At 41.7% G+C, this 17,069-nt stretch overlaps 1 protein-coding gene across 1 annotated transcript in view; it reads left to right on the top strand.

The window, feature by feature from the left end:
• LOC311035279 (neural cell adhesion molecule 2-like) overlaps window positions 1-16,027 on the top strand; it is a 658,788-nt gene extending 642,761 nt beyond the window's left edge. Inside the window, exons 16-17 of the mRNA XM_084043386.1 lie at window positions 13,535-13,742; window positions 15,861-16,027. Coding sequence (XP_083899512.1) covers window positions 13,535-13,742; window positions 15,861-15,975 — 323 coding nt within the window. The 3' untranslated portion in view covers window positions 15,976-16,027. The remainder of the gene's footprint in view (window positions 1-13,534; window positions 13,743-15,860) is intronic.
• Window positions 16,028-17,069: the final 1,042 nt, after the last annotated feature.

Here is a 17,069-nt window from a genome sequence, read left to right as displayed (position 1 = left end):
GCTATGAGCTTGTAGATCTGCTATTTTTGAAAAATCGTGAAAATGTGTGCAAATCTTTGAATATGTATATTTTTAAAGCGAACATTTTTAACTCAAATCGTTGCTTCTGGGGGGTCCCTGGAACAAAATATTTTGATGGGGGTCCGCGGCCAAATACATATCATTTTGGGGGTCCTTGACATGAAAAAGATTGAGCACCACTGATATAGAAACATACGTTTTTCTGAATACTGTTGAGATTTAGGAGACATGTAGAATCGGCTTCAGGTCTTAAAGGGTTAATTTCAAAGACACCCATAACTCTGAGAGTGTACACATGGAACCAAATGGACCCATATCTGGTTCCATGTGTACACTCTCAGAGTTACAGACCTGTATAAAGGTCGAGAACCACATGGTCTAGTATGACATATCTGGGCAAGGTTTCATGCCCAACCAGAGCCCCTTTGACATGGGGCTCTGGATGATGTGAAATATATCAAAAAGTATAAAACATATGTAACATTTATTTTAAAGAACTAGTGGAGGTAGTTCTGTAGCCCACTTTTGCAAGCTTAGCTGGACACACACACACACGCACGCGCACGCACGCACGCACGCACGCACGCACGCACGCACGCACGCACGCACGCACGCACGCACGCACGCACGCACGCACGCACGCACGCACGCACGCGCACACACACACACACACACACACACACACACACACACACACACACACACACACACACACACACACACTGTAGTGAAAGTCAACAACCAAAGTCTGCCTGAATTCCTCTGTCTTGTTACCATTAAGAAACATATTATTTTGCATTATTATTGTTATTATTATTATTATTAATAATATAGAGCTTATTATTCTTTACACCAGTGGTCCTCAAACATTTTCATGTCAAGAACCCCTAAATTGATATGTATTCACCCCGTAAAAAAAATATATATATTTTGTGCCAGGAACCCCTATTCAAGATTTGTGTTTGTCAAGATTATAGTTCTTTTTTTTCATTCTTCTAAAATAGAATTATTAAAATTACAATAGACGGATTTCCGCGCGACGTCATCACAGAGCAGAATGCGCAATCTGCGCATGCTCGGGGGAAACGAACCGGAAGCGCCGTTCACTCTGTTGTTGTGTTCGGGAGTTAGATAGCCATAATTCTGCTATTATAGGCATAATAGGCATAATGCTGCTATTGTATACAAACAGATCCAACTTCCGACAAATCATTTTTATTGAGTAAACAAGGTATTACAAACTGCATAATTTAATCTACTTTCATTAAACCCGGTGAAGATCATTTATTTTATGAATGGACATTTGACCAGAGCTGCTGCGGGTAATGGCGCCCTCTATAGGCTTACCCCTCCTCTGCGCGGTCATATCCTCTCATGTTTACTAACAGGAAACTCTATAGCTCACAAAGCATGGCATCACGGTGTGTTTTGCTTGCAGAATAGCTATTTTCGATTAGCCAATGTCAAACTAACAGGGTTAAAGTGGTTAAACAGATGTTGGTGCTATATTAACTCATTTTGCTGGGGACCCCCCACTGGGGCCCCCATCAAGGACCTCTGGGGGTCCCTAGACCCCTTGTGAAGAACCACTGCTTTTACAGCCTTATTTTCATTTTCAGGACAACCGCTTATTTGGTGCTACCTTGTCCCTGTTACCAACTGATTAGACTGACATGGGACACAGGTGTGTTGTTTGTGAGATTAACTGCAGGCAGACACACAGACTCACAGAGAGAGGGGAAACTAAATCCTTTGGCCTGCATGGCCAAGATGATCAAACATAGTTAAAAGGTTTGCAGATTAAACTAGCAGACATTTAACCCATTGAGACCTGAAGCCGATTCTACATGTCCCCTAAATCTCAACAGTTTTCTGAAAAACCTATGTTTCTATATCAGTGGTGCTCAATTTTGTTCATGTCAAGGACCCCCAAAATTATATGCATTTGGCCGCGGAACCCCATCAAAATATTTTGTTCCAGGGACCCCCCAGAAACAAAGATTTGAGTTAAAAATGTTTGCTTTAAAAATATATATATTCAGAAGATTTGCACACATTTTCACGATTTTTCAAAAATAGCAGATCTACAAGCTCGTAGCGCGGTACTCGGTGCCGCGCTACGAGCTTGTATATATGCTATTTTTGAATAGCCCAAAGTGTAAAATAATGCTTTTTAGCTCAAATCAAAAAATGACACAGTTCCAGGTCTTAATGGGTTAATGAGATCATAAAATCAATCCAAAGAGCACAGTGCAAGTAAAGATGAAAAAGATAAATGGATACAAAGATTTTTTTTTAAAGTAAACTAAATTACTTTTAAAAGACATACATCCAATATGGTTATTATTTAGTCACAAGCTCTCAAAGTAGCCTTGAGAACCAACGGTTCCAGAGCCATGTAGCCTATAGGGCAGGAGCTTATCAACTGTTTTTTTTTTTGTAGTGTGAGGCAGCGTGATATATATGTACATCCCCCAGCCATGACGTACAAGTATACACCCTGGAAATGACACTAAATATGTCACAGGGACTCACATAAGCTCTTATATATAATTATATTTATAAGACCGACTAGCCATGTTTCACATGACGCTCGTCTGGCACAAGCGTCATGGAGCTACAGTATACTTGTTCCTGTTTTTTGAAATGTTTACATTTACAACCCGTACATCTACATAAACGTTCAGATTTCAAATATAAAGTGCCGACCCCCCCGGCCACAGATGTTACAAGTTAAAGCGCCCGGGTCCAAGTACCCGTATCTTCCGTATTGTTCAATAGAAAGCATTTTAATCCGATCGGCGGCCATTTTCCTTATTTTTTATTCTGAGAAACTGGTCGGCCATACGGAAGATACGGGTAATTAAACCCGGGCGCTTTAACATCCGTAACATCCGTGGCCGGGGGGGTCAGCACTTTATATTTTGAAATCTGAACGTTTATGTCAGGGGTCTTCAACGTTTTCAGGTCAAGGACCCCCTAGCTGAGAGAGAGAGATGATGCAGGGACCCCCTCTTTATTGTATAAAATTGTGTTTCAGATAAACTTTTGCTGCTCTTTTTTCCCCTCTACATATATAACTCTTTGCCAAAAATGGCCGATCTACAAGCTCACAACGCCTCGCAGCGCGAGGCGTTGTGAGCTTGTAGATCTGCTATTTTTGGCTAAAGTTCTCCTCAGAAAAGGGATGCTAGGGTTCAAGTGGTAAAACAAAAGTTCAAGTGTAAAACAAAATAATTATATCACACAAAGATTTGGGGGACCCCCTGTAGTAACTCTGAGGACCCCCTAGGGGTCCCGGAACCCCTGTTGAAGACCTCTGGTTTATGTAGATGTATGTGTATGTGTGGTTGTAAATGTAAAATAAAAATAAAAAAACAGGAACATGACTTGACATGACTGTCATGATATGGCAGTCATGTTTCAGGGCTAAAAACCGACATACTTTACCACTTTTAACCTGGTGTCCCTAACTTGGGCATATATATTATATTATCATATGTTTCAGATACTTTTGTGCCACACGTGGTCATACGCAAAAAATAGGGCATTCATTTATGAAAAACAAAAACAAAAAAAAAATAAAAATAAATGATGGATATTAGATTTCTGCCCGACAGCGACAATATAATGGCCTCTGGCGATGTCTGTTGTGGACCGTTGTCTTGTACGACCCTACTGCAACGCAGGGTGCTTCCCTCTTTATAAAGCCTGCTGTGTGGTGTGTCATCTCAGAGGCACCTGGAGCAGTACAGAGCCCTGTTTCCACAGCCAATAATGTCTCTGCCAAAATAGCTCACCAACAGTCGCACAAGCCATTAGCAACAGAATGAGCTCTTAACCCATTGATACCTGGAACGCTTCTGTGTCACTTTAGATGTCTTTGGCTATTCAAAAATAGCAGATATACAAGCTCATAGCGCGGCACCGAGTGCCGCGCTATGAGCTTGTAGGTCTGCTATTTTTGAAAAATCTTGAAAACATTTTTTTTTTTTTTTTTCAAAATATTTTATGATTTAGATTTTTTTTAAAGAATCGCCTCAGGTCTTAATAGGTTAAATGTCTCCCTGACTGCTGCTTGGTGCTGGTTACCAGCATGGTTGTGGCTTCAGACCTACCTTGGTGACAGTGTGAGTTTGGATTTGACTGGATTTGACTCATGGCCCCTGGTGTGGTGTCTTTTTCAGCACTGCCATTTTCACTGTGACATATCCATTTTCACGTGTACACAGAATGTGTGTTATACTTCAGTATTAACACATAAGCTGCTATGGACGCAGATCTGCGTCCTATTAGATAAAACCGTGGGCATGCCAGAGTAATCTAGGACGCAGATCAAATGTCTTATGAATCCCAACAGTATTCTGAAAAAAACATGTTTCTATGTGAGTGGTGCTCAAACCTTTTCATGTCAAGGACCCCCAAAACGATATGTATTTGGCCGTGGAACCCCCATCTCAAAATATTTTGTTCCAGGGACCCCCCAGAAGCAAAGATTTGAGTTAAAAGTGTTCGCTTTAAAATAATATATATTCAAAGATTTGCACTCATTTTCACGATTTCTCAAAAATAGCAGATCTACAAGCTCATAGCGCGGCACTCGGTGCCGCGCTAGGAGCTTGCATATCTGCTATTTTTGAATAGCCAAAGTGTAAAATAATGCTTTTTAAGTCAAATCTAAAAATGACACAGATGTTTCTCCAGGTATTAAAGGGCAAAGCGTTCCTGTTGATTTTTCTAAAGATCAGGATCTGCTCATCTGGATCTTCTTCTTAGTAAAAAAATAAAATTGATGTGAAGTTGGCATTTTTTTACACGTTACATATTGGCATAATCTGCTTTGTTTGCGTTTGTTTGTGCTTAACGAGTGATTTTGAGATCTGTTTTTCACCATGCAATGTACTGTAAGTCCGTGAGGAGATTAATAATGTTTGTAGTCAAAACCAAAGCAAACCCAAACCTCTACCAAAGTGGAAATTTGCTTTTAAGGAAGTTGAAGTGATTGAGGTTTAACACTGTTTGCTTTTATCTTGGGAAGAATTCTTTCCCTCGGGTCTACTCGAATCCCATCGGGGCGTTATTGCACGGCGCTTCAGCGAGAAGCAATTCCTCTTCGATACGAACAGATAAGATTTAATGACGATGTTTACTTATCTCTGGAGCTCGTCCAGACAAAACTTTCGCTCACTCCTCTTCGGAAATTAACACATCCACCGCCAGAGGTTAATCTCATAATGTACTCACCAGTGCCAAGGTTTTATTGTTGTTTTTTGTTTTTTTCACGTCGCCATAGACCCCGTTAAAATCCTTAAGAATGCGCGATGCACTGTTTGTAAACATCGTGCACATGTCCCTGTGTCTAGCAGTGCAGACCACGTGTCTAACGGGGCATCCATGTTGTAGTTAGAACGGTTTATGTTAAACAGTGATGACCGAGGAGAAAAAACTACAAGGGAGAAAAAGGAGTTTTAGTGTGCGCTTTAGAATGGAGGCCGACGGGAAACGCAAAACCGGATCGCAAATAGTTCCGTTTCCGGTGGTGTTACACTGAAAATGGTCCGTGTCGAAAATTGAAAAAAGAAAACATTTTTCAAAAAAAAGGAAAAAGCACCCGGACCGTAGCACTACGGTCTCGGAGCTTAACAGTTGGATTTAATGGACCGTAGGACTACGTTCTTGGCGTTTAATGTGTTAAATGCTCAATTATCGAGCGATCGGGAAATATCCCTCGTCTTGCGGTCGTTAACGATTCTGTTTATCCCACAAAGCATTAACACCTGCTGACTTCCCCCGATCAATGAATGCCCGCTCAGTCATCATCAATCGAGCGGCGAGCCGCCTCAGATCTAATCGAGCGCCTGAGTCAATCAGTGCTCAGGCTGTAATGAGCTGATAGTGTCAGTGAGATGCATATGAATGGCTCCCAGATCAGTGTGTTGCATGGCTAGCGTTAGCGAGCCTACTGAATAATGTTATTTATGGCCCTATGGGTAGGGCTGCGAATCGTCTGCGATCTCACGATTCGATTCCGATTCTTGGAGTCACGATTCCGATTTTTTCAAAACAAACAATTCTCGATTCAAAATCGATATTTTTCAATTCAAAAGCTTTTTTCTTTTTCAATTCAAAAGCGTTTTTTTTTTTTCAATTCAAAAGCGATTTTTTTCCGATTCAAACGATTCTCGATTCAAAACGATTCTCGATTCAAAACGATTCTTGATTCAAAACATAGGATTTCAGGATCTACTCCAATCTGCTGGCATGAGAACAGAGTACATTTATGTAGCTTTTATAATTGTAGAGGTTTTATCAACTGATAATAATGTAAACGCACAAAGGTAAATCCAAGATCATCAAAAAAGAAAAAATCGATAAAAAAAAAAAAAGAGAATCGATTCTGAATCGTCCAACAGTAGACTCGCGATTCGTATTCGAATCGATTTTTTCCGACACCCCTACCTATAGGTTCACACATTCACCACCATTCATTCAAGCTAAAAAAAAGAAGAAATCCGAGCTAGATGTGTTTTTCTACAAATCCTCATAATAGGAGTCGACGGAAGGGACGTTTTTTGGGGATGACGTCACATCCGTCCATTCCTTCTATCAGAGTCGAGGGATCACTCCTAAGTTGCGTTAGAGCGCCCTCTTGTGGATTTTTCTTTTTGAATTGACGTAGATCTACGTCAATGGCGGTCAACGGTTGGATTTGAAATGACATATCCCTGGCAGGCAATGTGTTAATACTGCAAATATTTGAACCGAAGTGTCACTTTACATTTCTTTGGCTATTCAAAAATAGCAGATATACAAGCTCATAGCGCGGCACCGAGTGCCGCGCTATGAGCTTGTAGATCTGCTATTTTAGAAGAAAATCGTAAACATTTTTTTCGATTTTTTTTCAAAAAACTGTTAGGATTTAGAAAACATTTTTAAGAATCGCCTCAGGTCTTAATTGGTTAAAGTAAAAAAAAAAAAGTAAGACTGTAAAAGATGTATTGAAATCGCCTAAAAGCAGTTTTATTCTTAACCACTAGGTTTTCAAGGAGCCTGAATGTTTTAAGTCCTCGGATATTGTGGACTGTTCGATGTATTTACGATTCAAGATTCAATACTTTGGTTTTGAATCTGAACTTTATACGTTTATACGCCAAAATAATCCTCCTCAGACACGTCTGTGTTGTCTGTCTCTGCTGTTGTCACTGGCTCACCTGCCAGTGAGGAGCCCCCACTGGGAGGACGTAGTGCCTCTGTCCTATTCCTCCCATTCAACACTCCCCGCTGTCAGGCTCTGTCCCAACTTGCAGCTTGTATTTCATTCTGTCTGACCAGAAGCAGGGATAAACACATATACCCAACTAACATGCAGTGGTGTAAAGTAACTAAGTACATTTACTTAAATGCTGTACTTAAGTACAATTTTGAGGTATTTGTACTTTACTTGAGTATTTCCAATTCTTCCACTTCTGCTCCACTACATCCCAGAGGCAAATATTGTACTTTTACTCCACTAGAAGTATTTGTAAACTTTAGTTACTTTTCATAAATATATTATGATATTATGAAACATACATTAACCGCTTTACAGTAGCCCTATTTCATACCTAGGCTATTTGAAAATAGCCGATCTACAAGCTCACAACGCGTCGCATCGCGACGCGTTGTGAGCTTGTAGATCAGCTATTTTCAAACATTTAGTACTTTTACTTTTGGTACTTTCAGTACATTTTGATGCCAATACTTTTGTACTTTTACTCAAGTACATTTTGAATTCCGGACTTTTACTTGTAACAGAGTAATTCTATATTGCAGTATTGGTACTTTTACTTAAGTAAAGAACTTGAGTACTTTTTCCACCAGTAACATGAAATGAATGATTTAGTTGCGCGGTAGTTGTTCTTTCTCTCCTTTTTTGAATCGCTCACAATTATTTTGTTGGGTTCTTTAAAATATATTATTATATCAGCTATTATATATCTGCTATTTTCAGAGCGCAACACCCGAGCGCAACCAAACATAAAATGACTTGTCTTTTAGTTCTTCTGGATCTCTTCTCCACTAGTCCCTCACTAGGCTGCACCAACGCTCCTGATTTTGTGTATAGAGGGGCGGGTGTATAGAGCCTCAGAGAGATTGCGGCTGCATCCCATTGGTTCACCGATCTGTCCGTCAACCCCCGCCCCGTTAACACAACATTACGAGCGACGCCCACTGCACTCTGGTTGGTTGGGGAAATGAACACTATCTCATACCGGGTACACCGACGCGCTCCTCCAGGCTCTTATTTTTTAGCAAAACTAAGCAATAAAAGTCTGGAGATCGAGGCTAGTCCCTCACTAACATGTTAGTCTAGTTTTTATTTGTTGACGAAATTGTCAATATATTTAGTCTATATATTGACAAAAAGTCTTTAGTCTTTTTAGTCATCAAAGCTTAGTTTTTATTTAGTTTTTGTCAGTGAAAAAAGGTAGTAGTCGACAAAATCAACACCTCCATACAGAATGGGTGGAAGACTTTTTGTCCCCCACTACGTCCCGTTCCAAGTGTGTTTGTCAGGCTCTTTAAAATATTGAATATATATTCTGATTATAATGTGTGTGTATGAACACAAGATGTTATTTGCATTATGAAAGAGTAGCACATCTTTCCCAATTAAAAGCTCAAAGGTAGAGCTGCTTGAAATGATCAAAGAGAGTTAAAAAAAGAAAAGAAAAAAGGAATAAATAACTTCTTGCTCATCTGGCAAATTCCTCTAAAAGAAAAATGTTTTTCATTAACTCTCTCATCTGCTCTCTTGACTTAATAAAGAAAAAAGCTCACTTTTAATTGAAGACGCTTCACGCTGGGTCAAAGTTCACCCCTACCATTATCTCCAACAAGAATAAGAATTAACCCATTAAGAACGGGAACGCATCTGTGTCATTTTAACATTTCTTTGAGCTATTCAAAAATAGCAGATATGAGCTAGAAGATATGCTATTGTTTTGGAAAACAATCTTGAAAATGTGTGCAAATCTTTGAATATATATATATACATGTTTAACTCAAATCGTTGCTAATTCTGGGCGTCCCTGGAACAAAATATTTTCAGATGGGGGTCCGTGGCCGAATACATATCATTTTGGACATGAAAAAGTTTGAGAACCACTGATATAGCAACATAAGTGGAGAAAAAAAAAACTGTTAGCATTTAGAAGACATTTGTAGAATCCCCCAGAAGCAAAGATTTGAGTTACAAATGTTCGCTATTTGTAACTCATATATATATATATATATATATATATATAGAGAGAGAGAGAGAGAGAGAGAGAGAGAGAGAGAGAGAGAGAGAGAGAGAGAGAGAGATTTGCGCAAATGTTCCCGATTTTTGTAGATCTGAGCTTGTAGATCTGCTATTTTTGAATAACCCAAAGAAATCTTAAAATTACGCGCAGATGCGTTCCTGGTCTTACTGGGTTAAGGATGGTCAACAGAAGCTAATTTGGCTCCACGAGCAAGGAAAAGGACGGGCGAGTAATAATGGAGGATGTTAGTGATGGTATTGTAGATCCTCTGGGGGCCCGTTGGGCCGGCCCCCCGACTCAGACAGAGTAGTATTACTGTTGTTTAATGCTGGCTCACAGGATTCTATTAAAGAGATTGATGGCCAGCCCTCTGTCACAGACCAGGATGTGCAGACCCTACCCCACCCCCTCTCTCTCTCTCTCTCTCTCTCTCTCTCTCTCTCTCTCTCTCTCTCTCTCTCTCTCTCTCTCTCTCTCACACACACACACACACACACACACACACACACACACACACACACACACACACACACACACACACACACACACACACACACACACACACACACACACACACACACACACACACACACACACACACACACAGTGACTTAGTAAATGGCTTCATTAATGGCATGGCCCCCGCCACACTCAGACACACACAGTTTCTAAAGCCCGATTTATACTTTCTTCCAGGATTGTGTCGCACAGGGCTTGTAGGTCGGCTATTTTCTGCACACGATACTGTCATGCGGACGGAGTATACATTAGTGTTGATTTTGACAGCAAATTTCTATTTAGTTTTAGTCATAGTCTTTTGAATCAAATTCCATTTAGTTTTTTAGTCATCTGAATTTTTTTAGTTTTTATCTAGTTTTAGTCGACTAAATGTCATAAGATTATATTTGACTAAATCTGCAGTTGATTTAGTCGACTAAAATGTATTTTGGCGGTGCCTTGATGGCGTCATAATGGCTGATTTTACACTTGGTTGCATGCTGAAAATAGTCGATCTACAAGCTCACAACGTGTCGCTATTTTCAGAGTGCAACACCCCGAGCACAACCAAACATGAAACAACTTGTCTTAGTTCTACTAGATCTCTTCTCCACTCGTCCCTCACTAACATTTTTGTCTAGTTTTTATCTGTTGACGAAATTGTCAATACATTTAGTCTTAGTTTTAGTCATCGTATCTTAGTTGTCTCCGCCAGGCCGAAAGGCATGGCGAGAGAGTATGTTTTACCCTCCGTCCGTCCGTCCGTGTGTGTGTGTGTGTCCGTCCGTCCGTCCGTCCTTCTGTCTGTGACCAGCTAATCTCCGCCACCGTTGGCCCGGTCGCTGTGAAACTGCACACACACACTCCCTGGATGCCACAGCAGAACCTCTGCCCCTCATTTTTCAGATCAGCCTGTCATAGCGCCACCACGAGGCCGACTTTTGCAAAACACATTTTTTAATATTACTCCTACAGATTTTCTCCAAATAACACACAAATCGGTACACAGTATCTCCATAGCCATGTGATCAACACGGATCTGTCCGATTTTCCATATTCCATCCTGATTGGCTAAGATTGGCTTCCAAAGTTAGCAGAATTGGTTCATTTTGAACAAAATGCCTCAAATCATGAACGCAGCATGCACTTTCCGTGCAACTTTCCACGTACATTCCCACTTGACCCAGGAAGAAATGTCACTTGAAAACTTTCAAATCAGCCTCATGGTGGCGCTATAACGGGCCGATTCACGTTTTTCGCTATAACTGCACCGATCTGCGTGCAACTTTGCATGCACACTCCTTAGAGGCCAAGGAAAAACCTTTGCTGTGCATTTTTCACATATGCCTTTTAGAGCGCCACCAGGAGGCTGAGTTTTGAAAAACACATTTTTTGCTCTTACTCCTTCAGATTCTGTTCAAAAATCATGCAAATCGGTACACAGTCTCTCTAGTCATGTGATCAAGATGGATGTGTCCGATACTTCATATTCTATCCTACTTGGCTAACATTGGCTTCTAAAGTTTGCAGGATAGGTCCGTTTTGAACAAAATTCCTCAAATCATGAACGCAGTGTGCGATTTCTGTGAAATTTTGCACACACATTCCCACTAGGCCGAGGAAGAAATTCCAACCTTTTCAAATTGGCCTGTTATAGCGCCACCAGCTGGTCTAATTTAGCAAACCACATTTTTGGAACAAAATGCCTAAAATCATGAATGCAGTGTCCGATTGCCGTGCAAGGCCTAAGAAGAAATGGCACCCTTTTCACATTGGCCTGTTATAGTGCCACCAGGAGGCCATAATAACCTACCTGACCTGGCGGAGACTTGTGCTCCGAGGAGCACTTTTTCTAGTTTTTATATAGTTTTAGTCAGTGAAAAAAGGTAGTCGACGAACGTTTTTCGTCACAGTTTTAGTCGACGAAATCAACACTGATACATAAAGCATTATACCTTGATGAATAAGAGTAGAGTTTTCAACAAAATGAAAATACATAAATCAATATCGCCGTTTGCGTGTACATGCGGTACGAGAGGTTCCGACCACGTCTCAAAGTGCGTCTTCGGCTGCCAGATGAACTCTAGATAAAGTTTCAGACGCTGAGATACAACACAGTAGTAGTCTGTGTTGGTGAGAAAATATTGATCCACTCCTACCAGCTTCAAATCCCATCTCGTCTTCGATTCACTGTTACAAAAAAATACTGTATCTTCATTAGAGGTCCTTAATACCAGATGTCTTGGTTTTCACTGTTTTTTCTTTTGTTTTCTTTCTTCTGTTCTCTCACTGTCTTTACCGTTCAACTTTTTTCCAATTATCTCTCGCTCGCCGTGCCTTATCTCTCATCCACTCAGTGTTATCCATTGTCCATATTGCATCTTGCATTAACCCATTGAGACCTGAAGCCGATTCTACTAAATCTCTCCTAAATCTCAACAGTTTTCTGAAAAACGTATGTTTCTACATCAGTGGTGCTCAATCTTTTTCATGTCAAGGACCCCCAAAATGATATGTATTTGGCCGCGGACCCCCATCAAAATGTTTTGTTCCAGGGACCCCCAGAAGCAACGATTTGCGTTAAAAATGTTCGCTTTAAAAATATACATATTCAGAAGATTTGCACACATTTTCACGATTTTTCAAAAATAGCACATCTACAAGCTCGTAGCGCGGCACTCGGTGCCGCGCTATGAGCTTGTATATCTGCTATTTTTGAATAGCCCAAAGTGTAAAATAATGCTTTTTTAGCTCATATCTAAAAATGACGCAGTTCCAGGTCTTAATGGGGAATGGGGGATTTCCCATTATTCTCCTGAAGGTCAGGATTGTAAAGCCACTCTTTTTACCCTGATTCATAGTGCCTTTAAAAACAGTCACTGCAGGGCACACCTTCATGATGATGCCGTACTCATGAGGCACACTGTCAATGCACACGGTTTTGGGCCTCCGGACCTTGACACAGAGCCTACACAGCCGAGATCCTGACTTCATCATCATCATATCACCCGCGGATCAAAGAGGGCCATAGCTCCTTGAAGTAGTGTAGTGTCCCAATAAGAAGGACCGCCCTATAAGTCTTCGCATTGAGTCTCTTTTTTTTTTAAAGTTCAGAGTTAATTTCCACCCAGTTTTAGCCAATTCATTGAATTTAGAAGTCAGCAGTGGTGGAAAAAGTACTCAAATGTTTTACTTAAGTAAAAGTATCAATACTGCATTATAGAAATACTTTGTTACAAGTAAAAGACCAGAATTAAAAAAATACTTGAGTAAAAGTACAAAAGTATTGGCATCAAAATGTACTTAAAGTACCAAAAGTTAAAGTACTAAAATATTTGAAAATAGCCTAGGTATAAAATAGGTATAAAGTGGTTAATGTATGTTTTATAATATAATAATTTATATCTGAAAAGTAACTAGTAACTAAAGTTCTCAAATAATTGTAGTGGAGTAAAGGTACAATATTTGCCTCTGAGATGTAGTGGAGTAGAAGTAAAAGTATTGGAAATTGGAAACACTCAAGTAAAGTACAAATACCTCAAAATTGTACTTAAGCACAGTACTTAAGTAAATGTACTTAGTTTCTTTCCACCACTGCTCACGCTATGAGTACCTGTGTGATTGACTGTGTTGTCTGCCTTTCTCTCTGTCTCTGTGTATGTGTGCGTGTGCGTGTGTGTGTGCGTGTGTGTGCGTGCCTGCGTATGTTTGGTGTGTTTTCCCTGTCTTAGCAGAATCCCTGTTCAGTGGTCTGGGCCTGGGGGTGGTGGTAGGGCTGAGCGTGGGCGCCGTGCTGCTGCTGCTGGTGCTGGTGGACGTGAGCTGTTTCTTCCTGCGTCAGTGTGGTCTCCTGATGTGCATCACGCGCACGCTGCGCAGCAAGAAGACCACCACCAGCGGCAAGGGCAAGGAGATGGAGGAGGGCAAGGCAGCCTACCTGTGAGTATATATGTATATATATATATATATATATTTTTTTACCATATCCTTTAAAGTAATGGTTTTGGACATACAGTACAAGGTTTCCACACAACAGTGACAACAGACAGTATGAGAACATTCTTGTTGAGGACTGATTGTTTAATGTCTGTAAAAACACTAATGATGCAGACTGAATGTGTCATCATTTCTAATCACACGCTGCTCTTAAAAAGAGCCATACTTAGGGCCATGATTACTAATCCCTGTGTTTGTGTGTCCATCTCTCCACAAGCATTAGCGTTATTATCTCCGACAGGCGTACAATCAATATAGGCCACCCCCCCATTTCCACCTAGACTGCGAAGATATGTAAAATGCGGAAAGAGATTGAATGGAAAACTTTGAATGACAAATGTTCGCGTGCGCAAGTGAGGGGTCCGTAGCCTGGTAAACCCTCCCTCCGGAAATCTCATTTCCATTTGATTTCAGGAGGGAGTCTGGCCTGATCGCCCATGCTGCAATATTGGCTGTGGGCTGGAGTTGGGCGGGAGTAATACCGTTGACTGACAACCCCTTCAGCCAATGATCGTTTTCCCCCTTCAGCCAATCAGCAGTTCATTTTTACCACCTCCAGACTATGTGACGCAACGGGACTTTTGAGACGGCCATGCCCAAAATAGGTTGCCTTATTCGGATACATGCGTGTCACTGCCCGCCCCGGCCGGTTCTCTGAATTTTTGTTTTTAAATAGGCTCTGTCATGATTAATTGACCACATATATGAAGTTTAACAACTAAATTCTATCCAAACGATATCTTATAAGTAAATTCCGTGCCTCAAAATAGAAGTTTGAGAGCTTTTTGAAGTAAAAAAAACAGCGGAGAAAATAGCGGACAGAAAAGATGGCTGCCGTTCGTGTTTTGTCGGCTGTATTCAGGCTGCACTCGGTGCCATTCGGGCTCACTCGAACTCGCCACCTGATTGGCCAACTGTCGCTGTCAATCACAGAACGATGTGCGACGACGCTGATAGGCTCGTCTGTTTGGCGTACACAGCCAATATTGCAGAATAGGCGTTCATACCACACGATCACTCCTGAAATCAAATGGAAATGAGATTTCCGGAGGGAGGGTTTACCAGGCTAAGGGGTCCGTGCGCTGCCAGTGAGAACGGCTGCACTCGTTAACATGGCGCGGACATCCTCATGTCTTTCCACACTGGTGTTTGATGTAGGCTGTTTTGATCTCGCCCGCTGAAGTTGTACATGGAAGCTTCCTCCCTGCTGCAAGACGCAGAGGAAACTGAGACAGAGCTTTGAAAGAGTCACGAAGGATGTGAAAGTGTTTGCTTTCCATCACAGTCTCAATGAAATGGTTATGCAAGGCAACACGTTCCACATAACAGCCACAGAGTATATGAAAACGAATAACCGGTCGAAGTGCATCGTCTGTCGGGGGGAAATTATGACCAAAACTGTTACTTTTCAGGATAGAAATTCGAAAAGCTCAAAACGTGTCGCTTTGCGCCGCGTTTCAAGCTTGTGGATCTGCTACTTTTGATTATTTTGTGTGACACTCTGTAGCATGATCAAGTAGGGCATTCATTTACGGAAGAAATATATATATATATTAACCCATTAAGACCTGGAACTGTATCATTTTTAGATTTGAGCTAAAAAGCATTATTTTACACTTTGGCTATTAAAAAATAGCAGATATACAAGCTCATGTATATCTATCACAAGCTTGTAGATCTGCTATTTTTGAAAAATCGTGAAAATGTGTGCAAATCTTTGAATATAAATACTTTTAAAGCGAACATTTGTAACTCAAATCTTTGCTTCTGGGGGGTTCCTGGAACAAAATATTTTGATGGGGGTCCGCGGCCAAATACATATAGTTTTGGGGGTCCTTGACATGAAAAAGATTGAGCACCACTGATATAGAAACATACGTTTTTCAGAAAACTGCTGAGATTTAGGAGACATGTAGAATTGGCTTCAGGTCTCAATGGGTTAAAATATGGAGATAGACGGTTTTTGCCCGACAGCAATGATATTTAGGTGGTTAAAAAAAAACAAAAAAAAAACAGACTGAGCTCATCTCCATGTCGTGTTGTGTTTCCTGTTTGCCACAGGAAACTACCGCTGAAGGAGGAGAACGGGAAGGAGACCCTGAAGCCGGACATGATGGAGATTAAAGTGCACAGTGACAACAGCATTCACACAAAGGTGGACCACGGCATCGCGTAAAAGGCCGACGACCTCCCCATGTATGCGCACGGAACCCACGGAACGCACAGGCATAGGCGCGCGGACGTGGCTTTCCTTCCACTCCATGTCGACGAATGCAGCCGCGCTCTCACTGGCCGCGCTCTCACTGGCCGGTCCGCTCACGCACGCGAAGATTTTTTTTCTCCGCTGTGGGTGGGGGAAAAAAAGCTTGTCCGCACGTATTCTCATAGAAATCCATTGTATATAGAGGGGTGACCAGACGTGCCGGTTTGGCCAGGGTTTTGGCGAGGAACGGTCACGTGCAAACCTGCGTGCGCAATGAAGCGAGCGTGGACTTTTTTTTTGGTCAAAATCGTGAACTCTCGCGATACTCGTGAAAAATCTTCGCGTGAGCGAGTGAGGGCTCCGTGCGCTGCCAGTGAGAACGGCTGCGTTCGTTAACGTGGGGCGGAAGAAAAGCTGCGTCCGCGCGCCTATGCCTGCGCGTCCTGTGGGTTTCGTGCGTTACCCCCCTCCTCCCCCTCCTCCTCCCCAACCCTTGCCACCAAAAGAACACTTGGGACCCCCCCCCCACCCCATCCCTCCCTCCCCGTTTGGTACTAAAACTTGAATGTTTCTGAATAGTTCCTCTCAGACATGAAGCAAACAGTGCAGTGGTATAGGCAGTGAGCAGTGAAATGTGGGGCTTCTACCACGGCTACTGCTGTGTACTGTATGTGTTCTGTAAACATAGCATCTGTGGACGGCAGTCACTGACTGATTGTATATTATTACTTTTTGTGGAGCGGAAGGTGCTTATTTCATGCTGTTTATACCAACACATTCCCACACCCACGACGAATTGGGGCAGGATTTGACCACGCGTCGCCCGTTTCGTTTTGAACGCGACGGGATTCCCCCGTGCCGGATAGCGACTCGACGAGGTGCTGTCTCGTCGCATGCTGACGAGGACGGATGATTTATACTTTCACTTTGTTTTATTATTTTTACACATGTTCTACAGCTGTAAGACATCACTTGTAGGCATTTTCAATGTTCATCCCTCCCCCACTTCCTCCCCACCCACCCGGATGATTTACGATTTATTGGTATGCAAATCAAACGGCGCTGAA

Source organism: Gymnoscopelus microlampas, assembly GCF_963454915.1.
Source record: "Gymnoscopelus microlampas genome assembly, chromosome: 19".
Taxonomy (NCBI): Eukaryota; Metazoa; Chordata; class Actinopteri; order Myctophiformes; family Myctophidae; genus Gymnoscopelus; species Gymnoscopelus microlampas.
Note: the sequence above shows the minus strand (reverse complement) of the source record. Positions and strands in the feature narration are given on the sequence as shown.